A 22,021-nucleotide genomic window follows, 5' to 3' on the forward strand; every position below is an offset into this window, starting at 1 on the left:
GCAGTTTCAGCTCATGGAGGTGAAGCACCTTTTTACCTGTTTTCTCGTTTTCCTCGCCCAGGAACCCTAGGTGGTGGGTAGCACCTGCGTTTAACAGAGGAAGAAACAGCTCAGAACTTGGCCAAGGTCACTGCACTGGTAGATTCTAGAGCATGGATGTGAACTCAAGAGGAGCCCCTTTCCACTGTCGCTGGTTATCCACCTCTATCCCCCTCTGCCTTCCCTGTGCTGGGGTGAGGCCCCCCCCCTTAGAGCAGACATGGGGTCCAGACCAAGGACATCTCCCCTGGATAGGCCAAAGGCAGGCTCTGGGCAAAGGTGGGCCAGGGCCCGGGGCGGGGGTGCTCCCGCCTCCCGCCTCCCTCCTCCCTCCTCCCTCCTCCCCAAAGACCCCTTCCTTTGGCTTCTTCAGTAGTGGCCACTTCACCCCCAATCCCTGTCTGACAGGAATTCTGATCTGATGGGATTTGCTGGCCCCTGGGCACCTCTGGAACACCCCAGATGGTGTTACTGCAAGGCACTGGGTCTGTTTGTTCAGAGAGAGCCACGGAGCACTGACGTCTGAGGTCTCGCAGGTCGGTGCTGAGTCCCCTGCAAAGGGGGGATCCGGGAGGAGCCCGTGGGTCCGCCCGCATCCCCCAGGGCTGCCTGCCGGGCTGGGCGCGGAGAGGCCCCCAACTCGCGGACGGACCTGGCCTTTGCCCCTCCATCCACCTGCTGGGTGTTGTGCTCTGCACCACGGTGTATCCTTCCTCTTGTCTCCTTTATGGGCCACTGTCTGTCCTCTCATGGGAATAAGCAGTCGGCCACCCAGTTCCCTTGGGCTTCAGTGACCGGGTCGCGTCTCTAGTTCTCCCTGGGCTGGGGGCAATGCCAAGGAAGGTTCTCCCGTCGGGTGCGGGGCAGAGAACGCTGAGCAGCTCACACCAGGGGAGGATCACAGACGGCACTGGCGGAGGCAGGGTGGGTGGAGGTGGGAACGGTCGTGCTCGCCTCCAGGGCCAGGGCCTGCGACTGCCGTGTCCCATCCAGATGTTCCCTGCGGCCTGATCTGTTGTCCCTGCCCCATCCTCCCTTCATGGCCTTCTTGAGCTCAGGCCTCAGGGGCAGCCAGAGCAGGTCTAGCCTACGCAGGTGTGACCGGCACGCCACCTCCCCCCCCTGCACTGGTGACTCAGGTCAAAGGCTCAGGCCCCTTCAGATCCACGAGTAGAGGGGGAGTGAGGACAGGAGAGAGGAAGGTAATGAGGGGGTGACGTGTGTGCCTATCCTGCCCCTGGCCACACCCCTGCCCAGATCGTCGGGGCTGTGCTTCCTGGTCATGCTCCTGCCCCACCACGTGGGGCTCTAGGGGTGACAGAAGAGGGATAAACCTCAGGATGGCTCCAGGGCCCGTGTGTAGGCATGAAGCTGGGGGCGGAGCACAGAGTGGAAAGAAGGAAGGAAAGATCCTAGAAGCCCCCTGGGCCGGGCCCAGGCCGAGCCCCTCCCCTCTTTGCCCTCTGGCTGCCCTGCACTCTCAAGGACTTCCTCGGTCCCTGGGTCTCCTGTTGGCAGAGATGGGGAGAACCCCTCTGTGACCCGTCTCCCTAGCCCCCCATCCGTCCACGGCTCCCCTCCTCAGGGTGTCTCAGATTCTCAGACTTAGGTTTCAAGAGGCACAATAGTTACATTCTCCGGCTCTGATTGCCGCAGGCCAGGCCTCTGGCTCCCCTTGAGATTGGGTTTCCAGTGCCCTGGATGCTCCGGAATCACAGAAGAGGGGGAGCCAGGTAGGGGGAGGGGAGTGTCACACTGGGGAGGGCCAGGATCAGCTCCTGAATTGCATCGGCCCTTCAGAGGACCCCCCAGAACAGCGCACGCTCCCGCCTGCTTCCCGAACCCCAGACCTGGAGAAAGCCTGGGGAGGGGCAAGCAAACTGCAAACTCCGGGGGTTGTCCTCGCTAGCCCCCAAAGGTCAGAGGTCCGGCCGAGCTAGAGGTGGTGGCCTCCTGTCTGGCCCAGTGCTTAGCACTGAACGTGCCGTGCCCGGTGGGACCACGGCTCTGCGTGCATCGTCTGCTCCTACCCCTACGGGGCAGCAGGAAATCGCTTGTTGTGTGTCCAAGCGCGTGCGCGTTTGACTGCGCTTGCCTCAGTAGACGCACGTCGTGGGTGTGGTTGAGCTGGGTCTTTCCGCCCCTCTTGGCCACCTAAGAGCTCACTCTGTCAGTGATGTGCGTGGAGGCAGCCGGCCAGCAAGTTGCATGTGGCCCCTTTCGCGGAGAGAGTTTGTTTCGGGTGGGAGCTGAGGCAGAGCGTTCCCTGCAGCGAGCAGGAATTTGTCCTTCACCTAGCGGGAGCCGTAAATATCTCCCCGTCTGTGAGTGGAAATATATATACATATATATATATATATGTATATATATATATATATATATATATATATATATATATATATATATAACATGCTGTCAACTGGGGTTCGGATGCAACACTGGGCTCTTCCTGGCTGCTGGAGCTTCCCCTCCAGAGCTCCAGTGAAGTGTCCCTTTTGGATACACACATACACACACACACACACACACACACACACACACACAGAAACGGCAAGGTCAGGAGAGGAAAGAGAGCTGGAGAGAGGGAAAATGAAGGAGAAGGAAGGACGGAGAGGAGTGTGGAGCCAAGACAGAGAAAAAGGAGATCAGAAATGGGATTCCAGAGGGAACGGCGAAGAGCTCCATAAAAAAGTAGTGGGGCTTCAAGGGCTGAGAAGGGCTGGTGGAGGGTCGAGAGAGGCAGTGCTGGAGGGGGAGCTTCGTGGCTGTTCCAGGGGATGTGAAGGGACCTAAGGAAGAGAGGGGTCCACACTGCCTGCCAACCGTTGGCCGAGCTTGGCCCAGGTCCGGGTATTTGCAGAAGGCCACAAGCCATTGATGCAGGGGGGTGACCGATGACAGGTGTGCAGACGAATGGGGAGTAGCCCCAGACCCGGGAGCCATGCTGAGACAAGAGTCCAGATCTGTCACCTGCCTCTGCATAATCCTCCCTTCTGGAAGCCTCCACAGCGGCCAGAGCCCTAAGGCACTACTGGCAGGTGGCCTCTCCCTCAAAGGTGTGGATCACATGAGAAGCCAGGTCCCAAGCAGAGGGCAGTCAGCAGAGCGTGCTCCTGTGGGTGACATGAGCTGGCGTGACCCTCGGCAGCCTGAAGAATAAGCTGTGGGCTCTGAGATTCTCTCCGTCCCCAAACCTGGCCCCGGGCTCAGGGACCCTGATGCCTGCCTGCCCAGGGCGTGCATCCCAGGGCATCAGACACAGTGGCTGGACTGTTCCTAGGAGGCTATATTTGATAGGCCTCATATAGGCTTCAAACCAGGGAAGGTGCTTTGGTCCTCAGTGCCAGGAAAGAGGGAAAGGTTGAGCTGCGTCAAGGCCAAGAGCGGGTAGTGGTGCCCCCCCCCCCCCCGCCCCGGCTGCTGCATCCCCTCTCCGGTCTCTAGGATGTGAAGGCAGCAGTTGTCTCTGAAGAGAGGGGTAGGCAGCGGGGTTAGGGTTGCTTTGCTGACCTTGGTCAGGGTGGCCCTGAACTGGGGGTGTGTACCTAGGGTCCCCACTGCTCTGGCAGCCAGGCTGGGGAGAGCCGAGGCCACAGAGGCTTCCAGGGGATGTGGCCCAGGAAGCCCGGGGAACCAGAGTAACAGCCTCTGGGGGCGGGGAGGGGGGGGGGCGTGGGCCGGGTGGTTGGGGGAGGGAGGATAAAAGATGGAGCTGGGCACCTGTCTGCCTTGTGCCAGCCAACACTGTCCCTGCCCCTCCACTGGCCCACAGGCCACCAGCTGGCCCATTATCCCTGGCGAGAAAGCAGACACTGGAGGGGGGCTCCCATGCAAACCCGCCCGGCAGGGACTGCCAGGGGAGAGCCACCCTGTTCTGGGTCGGGGGCGAGGGGAGAAGCTGGGGGGGGGGCAGCGGAGACAGGAGCCCCCGCCGCGCAGCAGTCAGGTCTCCTCCTGTGCTGTTGGCAGGGGGCAGTGCGTGGGGCCTGTGAACAGGAGATAAAGAGTTCAGGCAGAGGGTTTTTTCTCACTAACCGTGGATTTGTATGTTTGTTCAGCTGGTGGCTCTGATAAGCCCCATTCTGCCAGATAAAAGCTGAGCAGCCATGAGGCGGGGCGTGGGGAGGGGTGTCATAAAGGGACCTTCCTCCTGTCTGTCCTGAGGCCTGGGGTTATCCCCTCCCCCAGGGAGCCCAACAGGGAAGGGAGTCACGATGCTGGGTTGGCGTGCCCCCCGGTGGGCTAGGCTGATCCCAGAGGGCTTCTGATCCCAGAGGGTTGTCTAGAGCAAGCCCCGACCTCCAGGCGCGGCTCCCCAAAGAGCCCACAAAGGCCGGCCCAGCTGGCTCCCGCTCCTGGGGCGGGAGAGGTGGGGGTTCTCCTTACCCTCCCTAGAAGCCTGTCCACCAGGGCCCGGTGGCCGGTTTGGGCCCCACGGCTGCTGTATGGGTTCCTGCCAGTCCCCTGCCCCCGTCCGACCAAGGCGCACCCCTAAGCCCACTGGGTGGACGAGGGCCTGCCCCGCCTCGTGTCCCTCCCTGTCCTGCCAGGGCAGGGGTCCTAGTTGAGCCCCTGGGCCCGGCGATGGCCCATGGGGGGCTTCGGCTGCCTTTGAGTAGCACGTGGCGTCCCCAGGGCCCCTGCCTCAACCCTCCCTTCTCCTTCTGCTGGGTGCTGGCCCCCCCGAGGGTGAAGGGGGTGCCGCACGCTGGAGCAGGACGGTGGGGCCCTGGCTGAAGCTGCCCCTGCTGCAGGGCTGCCTCCTGAGCCTCCGAGCCTGGGTCCAGATTTCCAGTGTTTCTGCCTTTTGTCCCGGAGCCGAGCTGAGCATGCCGGGGGCCGGCGGGGGTGGCATTGTGGGGACGCTGGCTGGGCCGCCAGCCGTAAGATGGCTGCCAAGGGCTAAAATGGCTGCCAGCAGCGCCTGGAGGCGCGTGGCAGCGGGCCTTGCCCGCGCTGGGTCCTCGCTCCCGCTTGCTCCTTTACATCAAGCTAATAGTAATAACAGCAATAACGTTTCGGGGCAGTGTCCTGGTTTAGAAGGATTTCCTGCCTATCGCGCTCTCCTGGAGCCCCATTTGTCTCTGCCTTAGTCGCTGGCCCATCTCCATCTCTTTGTCGGGTTCTCTCTAGCCTTTCTGTCCTTGGGCTGGGTGTGCGCGTGCGCGCAGCTTTCTGTCTCCACGTGGCCATTTTCAGGGGGCCCGGGACCGCACCCGTGGGGGGGGGACTCCTCTGTCTCCCCCAGCTCCGCCAACCCGGCCCCGGGAAGGCCGGTGGGGAGAGTTGGTCCCAGGATGGGTGGGGTCGGTAGCGGGCACCCCAGGGCAGCAGAGCCTGGAGTGTGTGCCCCTCGGTGGGCTCCACAGGCTGGCCGCCTGGCTGTGCCCTTCCTGAGTTTTTGAATGGAGGAGAGGGGAAGCAGGCTCAGGGGCCAGGGAGGGCCTAGCGTGGGGTGTCCACGACTTTAGCCCCTCAGCCGCTCCTTCCTGGACAAGCTGGGGGTGGAATCAGACCGAGATAGCCGGGAAGAGGCCAAGGTGAAAGACGGAATTCATACCCACGAGGCACCGTGGCACAGAGAGGTTGCCCTCCTGGGAGCGCGTGGGGGGAGGTCCTGTGGAGTCCCTCCAGAGCGGCCTGGGATAGGGTTCGCCACCCCTCCGCACCCCACAGGGGTGAGCACAAGGGGAACCGTGGAAGGCTGCACCCCAAACTGGAGGGGGGGGGGGCGAAGGACCGCCATTAGCACTTCCCTTGTGAACCTCTCTGGGTGTTTGATGTGTGGCAAGGTTTACTGTTCTTTTTTGGAATTAGAGAAAAAAAAAAAATTGAACAGGTAAAGAATCGGGGGGGGAGTGGGGCCTAAACCTGTCCTGGAGGCAGCCTGTCCTTTCCCACTGGTCACCTTGAGGCAGGTGGCCGAGAACTCGGCCTGAGCCGAGGCTGGGCCTTCGCTCCCATAGGGATGCTGTTCTTACCAGCCGCTGTGGCCATCACTCTCTGTCCCTCCCGAGTGGCCGCGGGGCCCCCTGCCGCAATCTCTTGGGCCCACACCTTGCCCTTTGGGAACTTCCTTGCTGGTCAGTCCCCAGTGTGAACAGCTTGGCGGTGAGGCCAGCGAGGGGTGGACTCTCCGGCCAGCAGGCTGACCTCGGGGCGGTGGATGAGCCCCAGGAGGCAGGGCCAGAGTTGGGCAAAGCCCCGGCCAATACCAGGGCACGGTTTTCTGATGCCACCCCCACGTTGTCTTCCTGTGAGCAGCCCTTTCTTTACCAAATGCCTGCCTTCCTCCTGCCCCACAACCTGCCCTGGCCCCCCTCTGCCACCCTCTCGCCAGCTGTCGTGCCTGGGCAGGCATTCTGGAGGTCCCCATTGTGCCCCTGGCACACAAAGCTTTGAGGACCTGGGGGGGGGGCGGGGGTGGGGGGGGGCTTTCCCAAGCTCAGCAAAATATTCACACACACACTCCACCCTGCCCCAGCCCTCTGTGAGCTCCCACCGCACAATGGGCCCTTGTCTCGGGGCTCCCTCTGAGCAGCTGTGGCACCGGGGCATGAGACAGCCCAGACAGGCTGGCACAGAGCGGGCGACAGCGTTAGGGCAGGCCTCCCCCCTCTGTGTTGCCAGGCACCGCCTGTAAGCATAAAGGTGAGGTGGGGGTGGTTCAGGCTGACAGGAATGGCTGTAATTAATGAAGTGAGAGGACAGGGCTGCTCCTCTGGGGGCTTGGGCTGAGCGGAGGATGGGGGGACCCTGGGGTTCGTCCCAGCTGTGCAGAGAGGCGGTCACTGGCTTCTTTCACGGGCACCCGCCTTGCCCTGGTTCTCAGCCACTGCTGCCCGCTTGAGGGCGACTTCGCCCCCCGGGGCGCACGGGGCAGTGTGCGTGGAGGCAGTTCTGGTTGGCACACTGGGGTGCTACTAGAATCTAGAATGTGGAGGCCAGGGCTCCTGCCAGACACACCCTGCGGTGCCCAGGATGCCCCGCCGCGGAGAATGGTCTGGCTTCACTGTCAGTAGCACTTTCTTCCTCCTCTCTCCAGGTCCCCCCAGGCTGCTCCCCTCCGAGGAGAGGGTGCTGTGAAGGTGTTTGCAGGGCCGAAGGCGCAGCTCCTTGGCTGGCGTTGGTGGGGCGCTTCGATCCTGACCTCTTCTCCCCTTTGTGTCTCCCGCAGAATCCGGACAATCAGATAGTTCAAACCAGCAAGGAGATGCGGACATCAAACCACTGCCCAACGGTCAGTGCCCCTCCACAACTCCCGCTGGCCCACGCCTGGCCTCTTGGGCCTGCCCTGCCCCCCTCGCCCTCCTCTGCCCTCCAACACCCTGGCCAACCTGGCCTCCTGTCTGCCCCCGTTTCTTCCCCTCGACTCAGCTGTTCCTCAGCTGAACTTCAGCTGATGGCCAAGGGGGTGGGGGCTCCCCTGAAGCCTGCTCGGTCCTCCGTGTAGATGTGAGGGCCCTGAGGGCCAGCCTGTGTCTGGAACACGAGGCTTGGGAGGAAGCGAGTCGAAGCAAGAGTGCGGAGAGCTTTGGGGAGACGGGCAGGTGGCCCCTCCGAGCCTTGCCTGACTCACTCACTTGTCCTTTCCACTCTTCAGGGCACTTAAGTTTCCAGGACTGTTTTGTGACTTCCGGGGTCTGGAATGTGACGGAGCTGGTGAGAGTATCACAGAGTAAGTGAGTTCTTTCTTCCAGCCGTGGCTGAGCTCAGCAGACCGGGGGTGTAAGGGGGGGGGGATTCGGACCCCATGTGTCCCCCCTCCAGCTGGTGGGGTCCTAGTAGGGGGCAGACAGGATTTCCTGGGACACTCTGCCCATTGGTACTGGGCTAGGTGGAGCAGAGGTGCCCAGAGAGCCCTATCTCTAATCTCCACTGTTTTGGAGGAAAACAAAATCATAACCAAGGGCTCTTCCCCAAAGACACCCCCCCCCCCACCCCAGCCAGGACGAGGCTTCTGGGGAGGTGCTCGTGACAACAAAACAGGCCCCACTGAGCCTTCCACACCTTCCAAACCTCATCACCTTCTCGCCTTTTCCCAGCTCCTGTTGCCACAGCATCAGGGCCCAACTTCTCACTGGCGGACCTGGAGAGTCCCAGCTACTACAACATAAACCAGGTGACCCTGGGGCGGCGGTCCATCACCTCCCCTCCTTCCACCAGGTGAGCCCAGGACCCTGGCCCTCCCCTCCGATCCCCAGGCCGTCTCGGGGGCTGCAGGCAGCTATCACCCCTTGTTGAGGGTGTTGACTCCAGAGCAGCCCGGGCCCAGCGTGCCGCCAGCCCCCTGAGCTTCCTGCTTTGTGCTGTCGCTGGGCATTTGGTGCTGGGGACATAAGCCCCCACGGGGCACAGCTCTGCCTACAAGGCACTCCCCGTGGGGATCTGAGAAGGCCTCTCTCTTGGGCAAGTGACATGAGCCCAGACGTACGGGGGGCTGGTACAGGCACGGGGTGGGTGCTCCAGGTAGAGCAGCCTCTATCCCAGGCAAGGATGGACGTGCGGGTGGGACCCCCAAAGAGGGCTTTGGAGGCCAGCGGAAGGTGTTTAGGCGTAAAACCCACTGAAGGGTTTTAGGTTTTAAGCAGGAGATGCTGGGGGTTTGTGTTCTAGAAAGTACCCCTAGCAGCAGCACGTGTGGGCGGGGCTGACAGCCAGTTAGAGGCCCTCCCAGCAGGCTGGAGTAGGGGAGGGCCTCAGCTGGGCAGTGGGACCACAGAAGCAGTTGAGGGGGGTTTTGCGGATGAAGGTATCACGGGCCGAGAAGGGGTTCGAAGAGGAGGAGCAGACCTGCGGGGTCCCCAGGGACTCTAGGGCCCGTCTGGTCTCAGGGGAAGGCACCTAGCGAGTGCTTGGGAACGCTGCTGTCATCAGGCGCCTGCTCCCCACCCGGCGGGTCACCGGCGCGAACCGGGGAGCAGTTCGGGGGCCGGTACGTCAATCTTCCCTTGTCCCGCCTGATCCTCTTCCCCAGCACCACCAAGCGCCCCAAGTCCATCGATGACAGCGAGATGGAGAGCCCTGTCGATGATGTCTTCTATCCTGGCACAGGCCGCTCCCCAGCAGCTGGCAGCAGCCAGTCCAGTGGGTGGCCCAACGATGTGGATGCAGGTATGGGTGCTGCAGGGCCAACCCCGAGCGGGGCGCTGGCGCCTCTTTTTCCCTCTCGGTTTACCTGGCGCGCCTCCCTCTGCTTCCCCTGCTGTGGGAGGCGCTACCTCCTGATCTCCCAGAGGAGGGCGGACCGGGCCAAAGGAGGGAGTGGAGGTGAGGAGCTGGGCTGCGGCTAACTCGGCCGCAGAGCCCACAGGTGCGGTGGAAGGAAGGCAGAGGCCCCAGACTTCGAGCCTCCTTGGTCTCCGTCTCCTGCTGTTTCTCTGGAGGGGTTGCCCTAGCTCCTACGGTCCTCATGGTTTAAAGCAGTTTCTCAATCCGGGCGCTGTTGACATTTGGGGCCACGTCGTTCTCCGTGGTGGGGCCATCCTATGCACTGCAGGGCACTGAGCAGAGCTCTGGCCTCCAGCCGCCAGCCAGTAGCAACTCCCCCGTCCTCCCCAAAGTCTAATGACCAGAAACGTCTGGACATTGCTGAACATCCTCTGGCATAGGGGGAGAGGAGACCAGAATCATCCTGAGTTGAGAACCACTGGTCTGACGGGGCCAGCATCACAGAGAGGAGCAGAGCCTAGGAAAGAATGACCAGAATCGTTTTCCAATCAAGCAGGAAAGGTAGGGAAGGGCAGAGGTCTAAAGGAAGCTAGCTCAGTCCTCCCAATAGCCTCCAACCACCCCTTTCTTGGTGAACCCACCCACCTTCACCTCCAGTCTTGACGGGAGGCATAAGCAGACCCAGAGAGCCCAGATGGAAAGGAGGGAGAGTGTGTGCATGTGTATTCCCGCGCGCGTGTGTGTGTGTGTGTGTGTGCGCGCGCGTGCATGCACATATAAATGTGTGAGGAGACTGGCTGCAGGCTATTTCTGCCTGACGCACGGGTGGTACAACCTGTGTGTGTCCTCGAGGTGTGGGTTTCTCGGGGCCAGAGAGTGCGACCCATGTGTGGGCGTTGTACGTGGGGCACGTCTGCTGTGGTCGGGCCTGGGGCTTTGCTCTCGAAGCCGGAAGAGAAGGGTCTGACCCGATGTCCCTTTGCCTGGTGTTTTCCAGAAGTGCGTCTACAGAGATGGGCCACGTGGATGGGCAGGGGTAGGAACTGGGGGAAAGCGAGGCAGAAGGGCGGGGAGGCGCTCCTGCTTTCCCGCGGCCCAGACACAGGCTCCTGCTCTCAGCTCCCTGGGAGGGGGGGAGGGGGGTCTGAGGGTACGGGCTGTAACCACTGCGAAGCTCATCCCTGTGGGACAGCTCCCTGGCAGGCCTTTGGGTGCCTCCCCCAGGGTTCCCTCGTGGCAAGCAGGTGCCTGGGCCAACACAGCCCAGATACTTCCCCGGGGGAGAGAGAAGGGGTTGAAAAGGCCCTGAAGACTCCCCAGCCAGGGCCTCAGTTAAGGGACTGCCCCCTCAAGGACTCAAGCGCCTCGAGAGCCACATCCACAGCTGTTTCCTGGGGTTCAGCCCCCAAGTCCCTCTGCCCAGACCTGGTTCCCGAGGAGATGTCCCCTCCCTGGCTCCCGCTCTCTTTTCTCAGCTGTCTGCTCTGGTGCCTGACGTTTCTGCTCCTTCTAGCTGTCCTGCCGCGCACGGCCCCCAACATCCTCCTGCAGCACCCCTGGCTCCTCGCTTTCCCCTCTTTTCCTCCATGCCCGCCCCCCCCCCCCCCCGCTGTGTTGTTTCCCCGTGCTGCGACAAATCGCCAATTAAGCAGCCCAGCTGCAGGACAGGGAACAGCTGGGGAGGCGCTGTGCGGCCACGGGGACAGCTGTGCACAGCTGGTGGGGGTGCTCCCCACCCCCTCACTGTGCCAGCTATCAGGTGGCACACAGCTGCTGCCAGATAACGCCTCTGCTGGCGGCTGGGAGTTCGCCCTTCCCCCCACCCTTCCTGCAGTGAAGACTGCAGCCCCCTCACCCCCCATTCAAACCGATTCTCTGCCTCAAAGGTGGCAGCTCTGGAGGGCTCCACACCATCTTACCCGCCCACCCCCCACCCCCCAGCCCTGGGCACGGCCTCAAGGCTCAGCCCAGGACCGGAGACAGACTCCCCTGGAGGACCTGGCCCAGGGGCCCTGCTGTGTCATAGCACCATTTGGACATCGCGCCCCCTGGGCTCAGAGATGAACTTGGTTGGCATCGTCAGCATCCTACAGGCGGGGAGCTCTGATGGGGTGTGCTCTGTGCCCCGGTTCCCACTGAATGCCATCCCATCTCTGGCAGCGGGAGCAGAGCAAAGCCTTGGAATGTCCCTCCCTGGGGCTGCCCAGCCTCTGGATCCCCTGGCAGAGGAGTCCTTTCCTGTCCAGCTCTGTCCCCAGGGCCCACCCAGGCCCTCCAGCCCCTTCCCCACTCTCTTGTCGGGTGTGGTATCACCCCCTCGGTCCCTCCTGAGGACTGGTGGCTTCTTCCTACCAGAGCCTCCCCCCTTGCAGGGCCCCACAGAGCAGACCCCGGCACGTGCTTCCTCGAGGTCTCCTTCACCCTGAACCTAGCTCTCTAGGGCTCCTCCTGCACACCTTTCTCCACCCCCCCCCGCCCCCCGCATCCCACCCTTCATTCTGTGCCCTCTGAACTTATCCGCTCGGCGGAGAGCAAGATGGGCCCTCGGGTTTGTCCCCTCCCCAGCACACCCGAGGGCTCTCCTTTTCCTCTCCCTTCAGAAGTAGCTGGCCAGTCAGAGCTGGAAGTGGGCAAAGGAGGCAGGAAGGGGTGTGGTGGGGCAGGGGCAGCCGGGAGGGGGCCTGAGAAGAGAAGGAGCTAGCTGCTGGCTTCCCGCCCTCCCTTGCTCTCACCCCCAGCCCAGCTAAACCTGCCCTGTGTTGCCGATTCCTCCCCCCAGGCCCGGCTTCTCTAAAGAAGTCAGGAAAGCTGGACTTCTGCAGTGCCCTCTCCTCTCAGGGCAGCTCCCCGCGCATGGCTTTCACTCACCACCCGCTGCCTGTGCTTGCTGGAGTCAGACCAGGTGAGAACTGCGGGCCCCGAGGGGGGGCAGCGGGGGAGGCGGTGGGCCAGCTGGCCAGGTGAGGGAGCTAGGGCCACCCCGAGTGACGGCCCCAGGCCCTCTGAGTAGGCAGAGGGCACGGGAACGGGCCCTGCGTCCCAGGCGGCACCCCCTCACCTCGCTCCCGAGCTTCTCACACGCGTGTGTGCTTGCGTGTGTGCCTGGGTGTGTGCGCACGTGTGTGCTGTGCCGCCCGGGCCCGTCCTGAGGCCCTCTGCGGCTTGCCGTGTGACTCGCGAGGCCTCGGGCCTGCGCCTGCCCAGTTCTTTCCTCCTGCCAGCGGCGGGTGGGGAAGCACAGACTCCTCCCTCCGTCCCCCTTTTGCCCGGGGTCGGGGGTCCGGTGTCCCCGGCACCAGCCCAGGACGGTGTGGGGGCACAGATTGACAGGAGCACTCGCAGGAAGCCAGGCTCCCTTCTGAGGCCCTCCCTGCCCTTTCCCGAAAGCGAAGGGCTGGGCCACAGGGGATGAATGCTGGCTCCTGGGTTGTCTTCCGGGGAGAGGAACAGGCCCACTGCTGTGGGGGGCTGTCTCGCTTCAGTCTTGGGAGAGGGGGCTCGGTGGGGGCGGGGGGAACACCTCAGTGTTCCCGAGGGGATGGAATCAGGCAGGGAGTTGTGGGAGCTGAGTCCTCACCCTAGCCACTCCCTCATTTGCCCCCCACCCCCTTGGTAACTTTCTGGCAGAAAGAGGACCCTGCCCCGTGTCCACCCGCCCACCCGCCCGCCGTCTTGTGGGCCCTTCTGTAGGATGCAGAGAAGAGTGAGGTTCACCCTCCCGGCTTCCTCCTCAGGGCCTCCTGGCTGAGAGCCCAGAGGCAGCCTGCACTGGGGCAGGGTGTGGTGGCCGCAAGGTGGGGGCGGGGACCCCAGGCCCTCTGTGCAGGCAGCGGGAGGGCGGCAGGCCCAGCTCGGCTCCGCTTTTATGAACTCCAGAGAGAAGCCAAGTTTCCTCAGCCCCCTAATGAAACCGAGAGCAAGAGCGAGCTGATTGGAAACAGACTGGAGGGGGAGGACTCGGCTCAGGGAAGAGCCGGGGCCTGCGCTGGGGTGGGAGTTGTATGTAGGGAGGACGCGTGTGCGAGGACGGTGGGGCTGAGCGCTCCAGAACGTGGCCTGGGCGCCTCGGCCAGATGCACGGTCATTTGTATGCAGGGGCGGGGGATGGGGGGGGGCGGGGGGTGGGTATGCGTGTCCAGGGCTCATCCTACACAGGCAAGGGGCCCCGTCTCTACCCGGAGACCAGGAGCTGTTGGCCTCCTCTGTCCCTCATCCAGGCTCCCACCTGGGCCCTGGGCCGGGGTGAAGCCAGTGCGGCATTCACCAGGATGCAGGACGTCACGAGGAGCCGAAACCCTAGCCGTCGAGACACACGATAACGTAGCGTCGTATTTTTAAAAATTAGAACCAGTGCGAAAAACACGCGACGAACAGATATCAACGTTCTCAACAAAAGACGGGGCTGGCCCTGTACTTGCACGGTCCTGCTTTGTTCGTGTCGCTCTAACTCCAGCCCTGGTTCGAATCAATATTTACGAAGACAGGCAGCTGGCTGACTAGCCCTAGTTTGCCAATTTGACTTTTTAAAAATATTGCATTGAAATGTTAGTTACCTCATGGGTGCCTGGGTGGCCCGGTCGGTTGAGCCTCCCGCCTCGTGATGCCCGCTCAGGTCGTGATCCCAGGGTCGTGGGATCGAGCCCCGCGTCGGGCTCTGCGCTGAGCCCGGGGTCTGCTTAGGATTCTCTCTCTCCCTCTGCACCTCCCTCAGTCGTGCTTGGAAAAGCAGGCACGCTCTCTCTCCAGTTAGAAAGGAAACGTTACTTACCTCGGGGCACCTGCCTGGCTCAGTCAGTAGAGCTGCGACTCTCGATCCTGGGGTCATGGGTTCAAGCCCCGCGTTGGGTGCAGAGATTACGTAAATAAAGAAGACGGAGAACGTTGAAAAAGATGTTCCTCACCCCGGTTGCTGAGTTAGTAGGCGCTGCCTTGAGTCTCTCACTCTCCTCACCCTGGTCCTGGCCCTGCTCCTACCCCATTCTCCCCTTTCCTCTGGCTCCTCAGTGCTCTCTGTCTGACCAGCGGCCCCCGCCCCCCGCTGTCGCCCATCGTGGCCCCCCCCCCGCCTCCTAGGCCCTGATGCCCTTTTCTTCCCGCTCATGTACACGCAGGGAGCCCTCGGGCCACAGCATCAGCGCTGCACTTCCCCTCCACGTCCATCATCCAGCAGTCGAGCCCGTATTTCACGCACCCGACCATCCGCTACCACCACCACCACGGGCAGGACTCGCTGAAGGAGTTTGTGCAGTTTGTGTGCTCGGACGGCTCGGGCCAGGCTACCGGACAGGTGAGTCCCGAGGGCCCCAGGAGCCCCGCCACAGCTCATCTCTGCATCTGTCCGTCTGTCTCGGGGCTCACAGGGAGAGGGTCCAGAAGCCAGGAGCCCTCCTGGGGCTGGAGCAGCAGACAGCCAGTAACGCCAGACGCCTCGATCTCCTGGATCTGGGGGTAGGGGTCTGTGTGTGATGCCGGGGTCTGTCTGTCACGGTCTAGAGAAGGGCGGGGCAGTGGCTGGGCCCACCTTGCTCGGGCTCCTTGCCCCGCCCCTGGTCTCTGTTCCCCCGGTAGGAGTGTATCCGTGATCTATCCGACCCGACCTGGGCTCCTTGCCTCCTAACACCCCTCTCAAAACCTCAGGGCTACAGGGATTTGGTAGGTTCTAGACCAACGTTTCCCGGCCTCGGCACTGTTAGCATTTGGGGCTGTTCATTCTCTGTTCTGTGGAGCTGTGTCCTCTGTGGCCCCTACCCACTCAATGCCAGCAGCATCACCCCCTCCCAGCCCCGATGACCAGGATGTCTCCAGACTTCAGTGGGCCCCAGGGGCATCGTTGTTTCCTGGTGAGAAGGCCTGAGTAGAGGAAAGGCCCCCTGCCACGGGAGCTGTTCGGAGTCTCCTGTTGGCAGAACTCTTAACAAGAGTTTCCCAGGCCAGTCGCTGTTCTGGAGCGAAGCCCTTGCGCTCCTCAGCCTAGAAGAGACACTGGTTCCCCCATGGAGCTCTGCCGCCCCACTGCCCTTGTCCGTCGGCAAGCCCCAGGGCCCAGTCGCTGACCAGCAGAAACAAAGGCCACTCGGCAAAGGGCTTATTCCAGACAGTGCTGGGCCACAGGTGACCCTTCAGTGGGACAGTGGTTCTGCCTTAGTCCCTGGGAGACCACTCTGGCTTGGGACACGGGTGGTCTCTAGACCTCTGCGAAGGTTCTAGAGCCCCAGCAGCACACTGCGCTGTGAGAGGGCCCAGTTCCTCTCCCTGCCACTGGTCCAGGCTGGAAACCTGCTGTGAGAGGTCGGGTGGGGTGGGGGGGGGATGCTCAAAGGGCCGTGGTGGGGAAAGGCGTTCGGAAGCCCGTGCCAGGGGCAGCCCGGGGAGAGCCGTGGGCGGCTCTTGGCGACTCAGCCCAGTACTGCCTCGGGGCGCCCTGTGCAGAGTGGGCATTTTCTAAGTGCTGGTGTATTGATTTGGGGCAGGGCTGCAGCTCGGCCTCCTCGCTCTCGCTGTCCAGAACGGAAGCCAGTCCTCTTCCGTCTCCTGTTCTCCCTCCTTCTGCTTTCCTTGTTCCCTTTTCCCCTTTTCCCTGTGAGGTCTTCTCTTGCTGGCTCTGTAGCTCCTTAGCACATTCGGAGCCTTACCCACGTCTCTGGACAAGCTCTGTCCACTTTCAGGGGCATGGAGGGAGAGGTGGCCATGACCCCCCGACAGCTACGACACCTCCTTCAGAGATGCCAGCCGAGTCTGCGGGAGCCGCCGGCCCCTGTCCCAGTGTCCAAGAGGCCTGGGGTCTGGATTATGGATCAGAGAGGCCAGAAGCTCCACCTTGCCTGCCTTCTCGCCCACAGAGGCAGCTGGGGTTTGGAATCAAAATGAGACTGACCTGAAGGACCATTTTAGCCCAGAGAGCCAAACCTAAACCCACAGGACCTTCGAGAATATGGGTCAGTCATCTTTAAGCATCCTGATCCTGGCTGGGTCCTGAGCCTCTCCCTTGACTTGACCATTCAAGATTAAGCGCTCACTGGGTCCGGAAGTTTTCCTCTCAAGGCAGATGCTTGCTCCGTGGATAAAACACTGCAGACAGGAGGGCCAACAGTCACCCTGGTTAAACAGAGAGGCTAGCCCGGCTGGGGAGTCTCTCTGGGTTTCCTCCTGTGGCCCGTTGTGCCAAGAGCCGGGGTTTGGGGGGCGGGGGGGGTGGTAGGGAGGAGGGTTGTCTTCAGTGAGCCTGCTCCATGGGGCTCAGCTTCTGAGAGGAGGCTAGAGACGTCACCAGGCTATGGAGGAGGACAGAGCCAGAGGCCCCAGACTCCACAGCTGACCTGGTGACAGGGAGTGGCAGTAGCAGGCTGCACTTGTTCCGTGGCTACCTCCAGAGCAATAGTTCTGTCTTAGCATGCAAGAGACTCACCTCTAGGGCCCGCTAACACACAGCTACCTGGGCCTCGCCTGATCCCGATTCAGCAGGTCCAGGGTGGGGCCAAGAATCCGCACTTCTCCCCAAGTTCCCCAGGGATGCTGCTTCTGGTCGGGCGACCCCGCTTTGAGACTCACCGATCTACAGCCTGAAGGAGTAAGTGCCTCACCTCTTTGAGAATCTGGAGTTACAGACCATCTTTGCAGAAAAATACACGCAGCCAGAAATGTTAACCGTTTGCAGAAGGGTTCCAGGCACCCCTGTGTTCATCCTCGGACCACAGCGCGAGCCCCTAATTGAGAAGCGCCCAATCACTGACGGCCAAGGCCAAGTGGCGACACCGCTCGGAGGAGACGCAAAGGGCAGAAGGAGGATGCCTGGTTCGCTGTATTTTCTGGCGGAGAAGAGACGACGAAGCGACCGCGATGGAGAGGTCACAGGGCCTGATGGGATGGCGTGAGTCTGGGAGGCGGGAAGACTGGTCGTAGCTCGGCCTCATCCAGCAGCGCCCGAGCAGCCAGGCCTGCGTCTTCACCTGTCAGAGGAGAATGAAGAGCTATCCCAGCCTCCAGGTTCCTTCTAGCTTTTAACTCCTGAGGTTTTCAGGCACCACAAAATCACAAGACCTTGCGATTTTAAAACCTCAACTTGTACCCCAATCAGAGCTGAGACATCCTAGCCTGCTTGGAAGTAGCTTCCAGAAACTAAATGTCGTACATCAGCGGTTTTCAACGTCCGGCCCTATGGGGCTGGGATTGGCTTTATCAAGTGCGATTAACGATTTAGATCCTCCTGAGGGGAGACAGGGTCTGAGGACTAGGAGGAGGCGCGGGCCACCCTATGGGAGCAAGGGCTGCCTGGAAGGCCACGTGTCCCAGCTCCTTGGGGGCCCAAGCTCAGGATGACCTGGCCTGAAGGAGTGAGGCTGTGATCTGTTGCGATTGTCTGTTTCCTGCCCTGATGTTGGATAGGCACAAGATAGGCTGTAGAAATGGAGAAAGGCAGATGCCGTGTGCATTTCAGCCTCACCCCTGTAGGGCTGGAGACCCCTGCCCTCTGGCCTGCGCTTTTGCCTGTTTCTGAAATGACACCTGGCACAAAGGGTCTCCAGCCCAGGACACAAACAGGGACCAGCAGCCCCGGCTTGCTTTGGTCAGGGGCCTCTGAGCGCGCAGGAAAGATGAAGTCAAGGGAACCATATGGAGGGATGGTGTTAGACCTTGGTGTCGGTCATCAGAGGTGAAGGGTAGTGGGTACAACAGCCAGAGTTCAGAAGGGTGTGGCCTGCACGAGTCAGCCATGGGGCTCGACGGTTTAAAGTGCGGCCGGATGGACGAGTGGATTCAACTCAGTCAGTGGGACTCGACAGGTGCCGCATGGGCCACGCAGAGGTGGTAGTCCGCAGGCTTGTTGGGGAGCCTGGGAGGCAGCCTACTTCAAAGGCTCTGGTGGAGGTCAAGAGCATCTTAGAAAACAGGGGGCAGGGGCGCCCGGGTGGCTCAGTCGGTTAAGCGTCCGACTTCGGCTCAGGTCACGATCTCGCGGTCCGTGAGTTCGAGCCCCGCGTCGGGCTGTGGGCTGATGGCTCAGAGCCTGGAGCCTGCTTCGGATTCAGTGTCTCCCTCTCTCTCTGCCCCTCCCCCGTTCATGCTCTGTCTCTCTCTGTCTCAAAAATAAATAAACATTAAAAAATTAAAAAAAAAAAAAGAAAAAAGAAAACAGGGGCAGAGAGAGATGGATGGTGGCTTAGGGTATCTGGCTGGCCCCACGTCGGGGACGGTGTTTTCTGGGCAGGCCTTGAAGGGCGTGGGAAGGGGTGTTGTAGACAGGACGTTCTGCAGGGAGCGCGTGTGCAACTCCTGCTCAGGCTGTGTTCCGGAAACCCCAGGTGGTCGGCAGTGGGACGTACTTGGCGGGAAGGGAGTATAGGGGCATGAATGGTGGAGACCCCCCATTTGGGCTCCACCACATGGGCCTTGAATGCCCAACTGGGGAGCTTGTATTTTGTGTTACACGCGGTCAGAGCTGTGGAAAGGAAGGGGAGAAGCCTGAGAACCTTTGGATTTGGAGAAGAGGGTGGGGATGAGCCTGCTGGAAAGAATCTATAGGATCCCTAGAATCAGACAGACACGGTTGTGAGTTTCAGGCCTCACCAGTTACAGCTGGGTGACTTTGGAGAAACCGCTTAGCTGCACAGAGCCTCAGTTTCCCCAGTTGTGAAAGGGGGGAGAATGGAGCTCCCCTTGCATCAGGGATTCCCACCTGTGACACTATTAACGATTGGATCGTTGCGCCTTTGTCCTGGGGGCCATCTCGTGGGCCGCAGGGTGCGTAGGAGCAGCCCCGGCCCCCAGATGCCAGCAGCACCCCCCTCCCCAAGTTTTGCCACCCAGAATGTCTCCAGACATTGCCAGTGTCCCCTGCCGGGGCAGAATCCACCGCACCGTCCCTGCCCCAAGCAAAAAGTGCTGCCTTACTGGGTCTGAGGATTGGACGCGACGTGAGTCAAGTGCCTCGTACAGAGCTAGGCCGAGACCCTGGGCTGACGAGTATACCGTTGGCATAGGGGCGACCCCTTGGGAGTCTCATTGTCCTCGTCCGGGTGAAACCAGGGAGGATAGCAGTGGGGCTGGCTGGAGACATCAAGGGAGTGGACTCCACAGGCTCCGCCCACCAGCAGAAGAAGGAGCACAGGAAGCTCCCAAGGTCTCACACCCGGGTGGCTGGGTGGCAGAACATCGCCCCTCGGGACAGGGGCCCGTTCAGGACCCAGAGGTCTGGCCCAGCCCAGGCAGGAGTAGGTGGTGGTTGAGAGCGCCGCCCGGAGCGGTGGGAGATGCGTGTGCGGAGCTCCAGGGAGGCCTCTCCAGGGAAGCTGTGCTCCGCCCCTCCCTGTGGTGCCTTCGCGCCCCTGAATCCCAGAGGCTGACGCACCCAAGGCCACGTCCGGGTCTGGGGAGGAAACTTGACTCTGAGGCGCCAGAGAGGGAAGAGAGACAAGGAGTGGACCTGGTGAGCGGGCAGCCCAGGCTTCCGAGGGCACTGGACACGGAAGTCCTCTCAAAGAGCCTCGTGGGAACCTGAGCAGCGACGGATGCTCCTCTCGGGCCGTTCTGTAGAGAAGAGGCCGGCACCCCGGGATCCTCAGGCTGCCGGAGCCAAGGGCGAGCCCCCCAGCGCCCAGCATCTCCCCAGGCCGCGATGTGGGATGGACGCTGGAGGGCCTGTAGTTCTTGGCTGGGTCAGCCGGCCCCACCCCGGGGGCCCACAGAGGGAGGCATGCGTGTGTGTTCCGGGGACAGTGTGTGTGGGGTGGGGGCGAGCTGGCGCATCTTACCTGCTGAGGGAGAAGGTCTTCAAGAGCGTGAGAGTTCTAGGCGCAGCTGCTTATATGGCTAGGTGACGTGTTTTAGTACCTAAAACATGTTCCCTGAGAAATAACAGACCGCTCGTCGGACGCCCCCTTTCGTCCCTCCCTCAACTTCAAAAGAGGACCACAAAAAAAAAAAAAAAAAAAAGAGAGAAACACCTGAGAGACCAAATAGAAGCCTCACACCCTCACCCACCCTGTGCCCCGGAGGAGAGGACCCCATCCTGCATCTTCTACCGGGAGCGCCCGCTCTCAGGAGCGAGCTGGCGTGGCCGCGCAGGGGAGCGTGTGTCTGTGTGTGATGTGCCTTCATGCGTCACTCTATTTATGTTGTTCGCAGCCCAACGGTAGCGGCCAGGGCAAAGTCCCGGGGTCATTTTTGCTACCGCCGCCGCCTCCAGTGGCCAGACCTGTGCCCCTTCCTATGCCTGATTCCAAATCCACCAGCACTGCCCCAGACGGCGCCGCCTTGACTCCTCCATCACCTTGTAAGTGGACGATGAAACCGAAACCACAACGCCCAGCATCCCTGGCCCATCCAAACAGTCTCCACTGCAAAAAGAAAAACCCCTGCCCCGCCCACCGCCAAAGCACCCCAACCCAGAGCGCCATGGAGCCTCCCACCCGGACAAGAGCAGAGCTGAGCCCCCCAGTCGCGGCCTCCTGGGCCTCAGTTGCACCAGCCAGCACCCCACAAGCCCCCCCCCGCCCCCCCGCGGCTCCCAGCCGGGGCGCCCCCCCCCTCCCCCCGGCCCAGGCCCCTCCCGGGGGCGGGAGGGGGAGCACAGTGGGGCACGCAGGCCAGGGGTGCTGGCCAGGGTGGGAGGGGGGTGGGAGGCGCAGCCATGCCATCTTCATGCCTGATTGCTGTTTTTTTTTCATTTTTCGTTTTTTTTTTTGTTTTTTGTTTTTTGATTTTTGTTGTTTCGTTGTGCCCCGCTACACCAAAAAAAAAAAAAAAAAAAAAAAAATTAAATGTGACCACAAGGCGACGCCACCACCATCCCCTTTTGGCCTTGAGCCCTCACCTCCATTCGGTGGGCCCGTGGGCCTCTGACGGTACAGCAGGCCAGCCCCTGACCTCCTCCCCCTCAATCTCACATTTGGTTTCTCGTTGTTCCTCCTTTTTTTCCTCCCCCCTTCCCATCCCTGTCCCTTCCCCAGGTTGAATGTTCCGAGGACAAGGGCGGGCTCTGGGCCTTGGCTTCCTTCATCTCTCTCTCTCTGTCTCTCTCTTTTAACCAATGACAATTTTTGTCAAAGGGAAAAGAAAATCTGAGTTGGGAGGCCCAAGGTAGACCCGACGCGTGAAGGACAGGAGAGGTGGAGGGTGGGCAGCGTGCCGTCTTCGGGCAGCGGGGTGGGCAGCACTTTGGGCGCCCTGGGGGCTGGCAGGACTTCCTGGTCAGCAGTGGGAGGGGCGGCCCATCTCACTTTTCTCCGTCTCGCGCTCTCTGTTGCCTTCTTTCTCATGGTTTGAGTTCTTTTCCCCCTTCCATCCTCTTCATGCCATCTTCCCATCTGCATCCGCCATAAGACACGAAGTCATGGTCATGGTCATTGGAGGTGGGCAGGGTGGGGGGAGGAGGCGCCAGGCTGCAGGGTGGCGGTGGGGGGGGGGCACCCTGGACAGAATCTGGTGAGCACGCAGTCCCTGGAGTGTGTCTGGTGGGGAGGGTGTGTGGGGGCGGGGGGAGGGGGGTCCCCGGCAGCCTGTGACACTCCTTGTCCCTTCTGGGGACATCTTCTCTACCGGGGGTGCAGGACCCATTCCCTCCCATGGGGCTCCAGCCGGAAAACCTGAGAAGAGCTCGGGGCCGTTTGGCTGCCCATCTGCCCCCTCAGGCTCCAGAACAACCACCCCGGGGCACCGAAGCCCGAGGGTTCTGCCAGGCCCCCCAGCGTCCTCCTCCTCTGGTGCCTTGGCCCACCTCAGGCCCTGGGAACCACAGGGCCCGGCTCATCCATCAGAGGACGAGAGCGTCTGCTGGGCCTGAGCCTTGCCACCTTTGGGCCCGAGCTGGCAGCCG

At 61.7% G+C, this 22,021-nt stretch overlaps 1 protein-coding gene across 9 annotated transcripts in view; it reads left to right on the forward strand.

Annotated features, from left to right (window-relative positions):
• The window catches only part of NFIX (nuclear factor I X), a 99,017-nt gene that overhangs the window by 67,575 nt on the left and 9,421 nt on the right, over positions 1–22,021 (forward strand). For 3 of the 9 annotated variants that reach the window (XM_043586725.1, XM_043586726.1, XM_043586723.1), the window contains exons 3-9: positions 7,217–7,279; positions 7,643–7,717; positions 8,085–8,205; positions 9,017–9,153; positions 11,990–12,112; positions 14,322–14,497; positions 20,332–20,479. In XM_043586725.1, coding sequence (XP_043442660.1) covers positions 7,217–7,279; positions 7,643–7,717; positions 8,085–8,205; positions 9,017–9,153; positions 11,990–12,112; positions 14,322–14,497; positions 20,332–20,479 — 843 coding nt within the window. The remainder of the gene's footprint in view (positions 1–7,216; positions 7,280–7,642; positions 7,718–8,084; positions 8,206–9,016; positions 9,154–11,989; positions 12,113–14,321; positions 14,498–20,331; positions 20,480–22,021) is intronic. The other 6 variants (XM_043586730.1, XM_043586729.1, XM_043586727.1 and 3 more) reach the window with 3 other exon arrangements.

The sequence above is a fragment of the Prionailurus bengalensis genome, chromosome A2 (assembly GCF_016509475.1).
Source record: "Prionailurus bengalensis isolate Pbe53 chromosome A2, Fcat_Pben_1.1_paternal_pri, whole genome shotgun sequence".
Taxonomy (NCBI): Eukaryota; Metazoa; Chordata; class Mammalia; order Carnivora; family Felidae; genus Prionailurus; species Prionailurus bengalensis.